At 42.7% G+C, this 2,893-nt stretch overlaps 1 protein-coding gene across 1 annotated transcript; it reads right to left on the reverse strand.

The window, feature by feature from the left end:
- On the reverse strand, positions 1–1,035 carry TAAR2 (trace amine associated receptor 2). The gene has a single exon (XM_035110669.1). The coding sequence runs from the start codon at positions 1,033–1,035 to the stop codon at positions 1–3; it is 1,035 nt and encodes a 344-aa protein (XP_034966560.1).
- Positions 1,036–2,893: the final 1,858 nt, after the last annotated feature.

Here is a 2,893-nt window from a genome sequence, read left to right on the forward strand (position 1 = left end):
TTATTGGTTTTCAAAGAACAGGTTAGCAGTGCGGGATGGTGAGCGGAAGATGTTTCCTATGAGGATGTACCTAAGTGCTTTTTGAAACCATGGATAAAAAAACCCATATATTAATGGATTGCATGTGGAGTTGATGTAGCCAAACCATGTTAAGGCGTCAAATAATACTTCAGGAGTGGAAAACCCTATAAAAGGGTCAATTAAAATGGCGAAGAAACATGGAAGCCAACACAAGAGGAAAACCCCCATCACAATACTCAAGGTCTTAGCTGCTTTCCTGTCCTTGCTCTTAGAAACCTGGTTGTGTTTTTCATCACCCACATTTTCAGATCTGCTCTTCATAACCCTCAGGTGCTTTTTGGACACTTGAAAGATTTTTGCATAAATCCCTATCATCACAGAGCTAGGGATGAAGAAGCCAAATGAGAACAGAACTACGCCCCACAGTTTATTAAACATCACCGGACAAGAAGTAGAACATGCAACTACAATCTCATAGCCTTCGATGCCAGAGGCGTATGCTTCAGAGAAAACCACCCCGAAGGCAAAAGAAGCCGGCACTGACCAACAAACAACAATCAATTGCCTAATTGTAGGGATAGTCATTTTCAATGAATAGTGAAGAGGGTAACAGATGGCACAGAAGCGATCGACAGCAATGGAGCAGAGGTGGAAAATGGAGACCAAGCAGAGCATCAAGTCAAAGCTGTAGTGGACTTTGCAGAAGGTGATCCCAAAGTACCAGCAGTTCTCTATGGATCTGATCATGCTGTAGGGCATAATGAGGAAGCCGAGCAGGAAGTCAGTGACTGCCATGGAAAGGATGAGGAAATTAGTTGGGGAGTGCAGCTGCTTGAAATGCGAAATGGAAACGATGATTGCCAAATTCCCAAGGACGGTGACAACGATGAGTCCACTCAGGGATATATACATGGCTCCTCGAACACCTGCTGGCCTGAGATTTTCAAGGCAGCTTCCATTTCCAAAGCCAGAGCAATCAATGGCAGCCACAGATGAGTTAAGAAAAACCACCATTCTTCATCTGAAAATAGGGATATGGGATATTTAATGCAGAAACGGACACATGCTGTTTTGCAGCTCTCCTGTAATCTGTCCAGAGGCTATATCATGAATCTGTCTGATCTATTGTAGCTGATTGTGTTGACTGATGGCCACTGAGAATGACATGCGAGTTACCCCACACTTGATATGCCGCTAGCATCTCCGTATCTTGTTTCTCCTTAACAAACAAGGAGGATCTTGTTTCTTATTGCAGAGGTAGCACACAAGGAGATGAGGCTCAACTCTTTTCTACTCCATCCCATGTTTTTTTTTTTAAAAAAAGCCTGCTTAAGAATGGGTATCTAGTGCATTTGGGCTGCCAATCTCTGTTCTCTGTGCAATGGGAGAGTGAAGAGATAAGCTTCCCTGCCCTCTGAATGTTGCCTTCCTAGTGAGAATCAGGCTCCCCATAACCTGTATTTAATTAAGGAGAAACAAGATAAATGGCTGCTTGCTGCTTACTAAGAGCACATCTAGTTTGGCCCTCAGAACAGTGTCTTTGCCATGGCCCAGTGTATCCCACAGCTTAATTGTGTCATTCATCCTGAATCCATGGGAAAGTCTGTTCCAAAACCAGAAGTCGCGAAGCAAAGCGGCCAAGATTTCTGCCAATCTTGAACTCCTCTTTACTGGTGCAGTAACTGATGGGATTGACTCTTAAATCCTATTATAGGTAATTGGCTTAGTCCTCCTAAGTAAGCCACTTTAACCGATTTGTGGATCAGTTTGTCAAGCTACCCTGTGAATAATCTGCCCCATTTGGCAATTGTGAATAACTCCCCTATGTTGTAAGATGGCTTTGTGGAGAAATATACAGGCAGACAAAATCAAAAGGGGGAGGAATGGGAGAACCAAAGGCAGGCAAACCACTTTTTCCTATGCCCTATTGAGCTCATGCCAGCAGCCAGAGAAGATGGAGGGCTTCTTGTTCCCTTTTTCTTCTTTCCTGTTCTGCTTCACTGGGATCTGGGGCTCATTTAATCTGCCTCCTGTTCTGGGAACATGTCAAGCAAACTGGAAGACTGTGGCTCTACAACCTCTCCCAGAACAATCCTAACGTCCCTCAACATCGGACAGACGCTGGCCTCATGGAAGAGGAAGAGGAGGTCTGATCTTCCCCCACAACAGTGGACCTCTTTAAAAATGAAAACCAAAACTTTGGAGCTCTTTCTCCTAGCCCTTGAGATGGGTACACAAAAAGTCAAAATAGCATATAATACATTTACATCCTTCTTTCTCCTACCTGAGTCTGCTTACACACCACCATTTAAATATTAAATTTGAATGAGACGTCTGGAAAGTTTGGTCCTTTCTGAGATCCTGTTTTAAAATGAACTGGGTTATAAAGCTGCTGTGCTTTTATGACATGGCACCCAGAACTCAAGGGAATGCCTGTATGAAGCACAAGAAAAGCTGAAGTTTAGTTGGGAGGTGGGGTTAAGTACAAGAGTGAGCTCAAATCTCCAGAAAGGTTGGATCCTCTCAGGATCACACATACTCTCCAGCAGCTAGCAGACTTTATGGTCAAATAAAAGGTGACTCCTTTAGCTCACAATGTGATTTGAAAAGGATAATAAAATGAGGTGTTTAATTCTTAAAGTGAAAGTCCTTATTTTCATGATTTTGTTTTTAAAATTTAGTTTGTACATGCTTTTATTAACGTTTGCTGTATTTTGCTTTTGTGCTTGTTGTATTTCACCCTAAGCTCCTTTGGACGAAGGGCGATCCCTAATTATCCGAAAAATAAATACATACGCATGCATATAAATATATACTATGTATAGGTATGTAAAGGTAAAGGGACCCCTGACCATTAGGTCCAGCCGTGACC

This window comes from Zootoca vivipara, chromosome 3, assembly GCF_965207765.1.
Source record: "Zootoca vivipara chromosome 3, rZooViv2.hap1.1, whole genome shotgun sequence".
NCBI classification, from domain to species: Eukaryota; Metazoa; Chordata; class Lepidosauria; order Squamata; family Lacertidae; genus Zootoca; species Zootoca vivipara.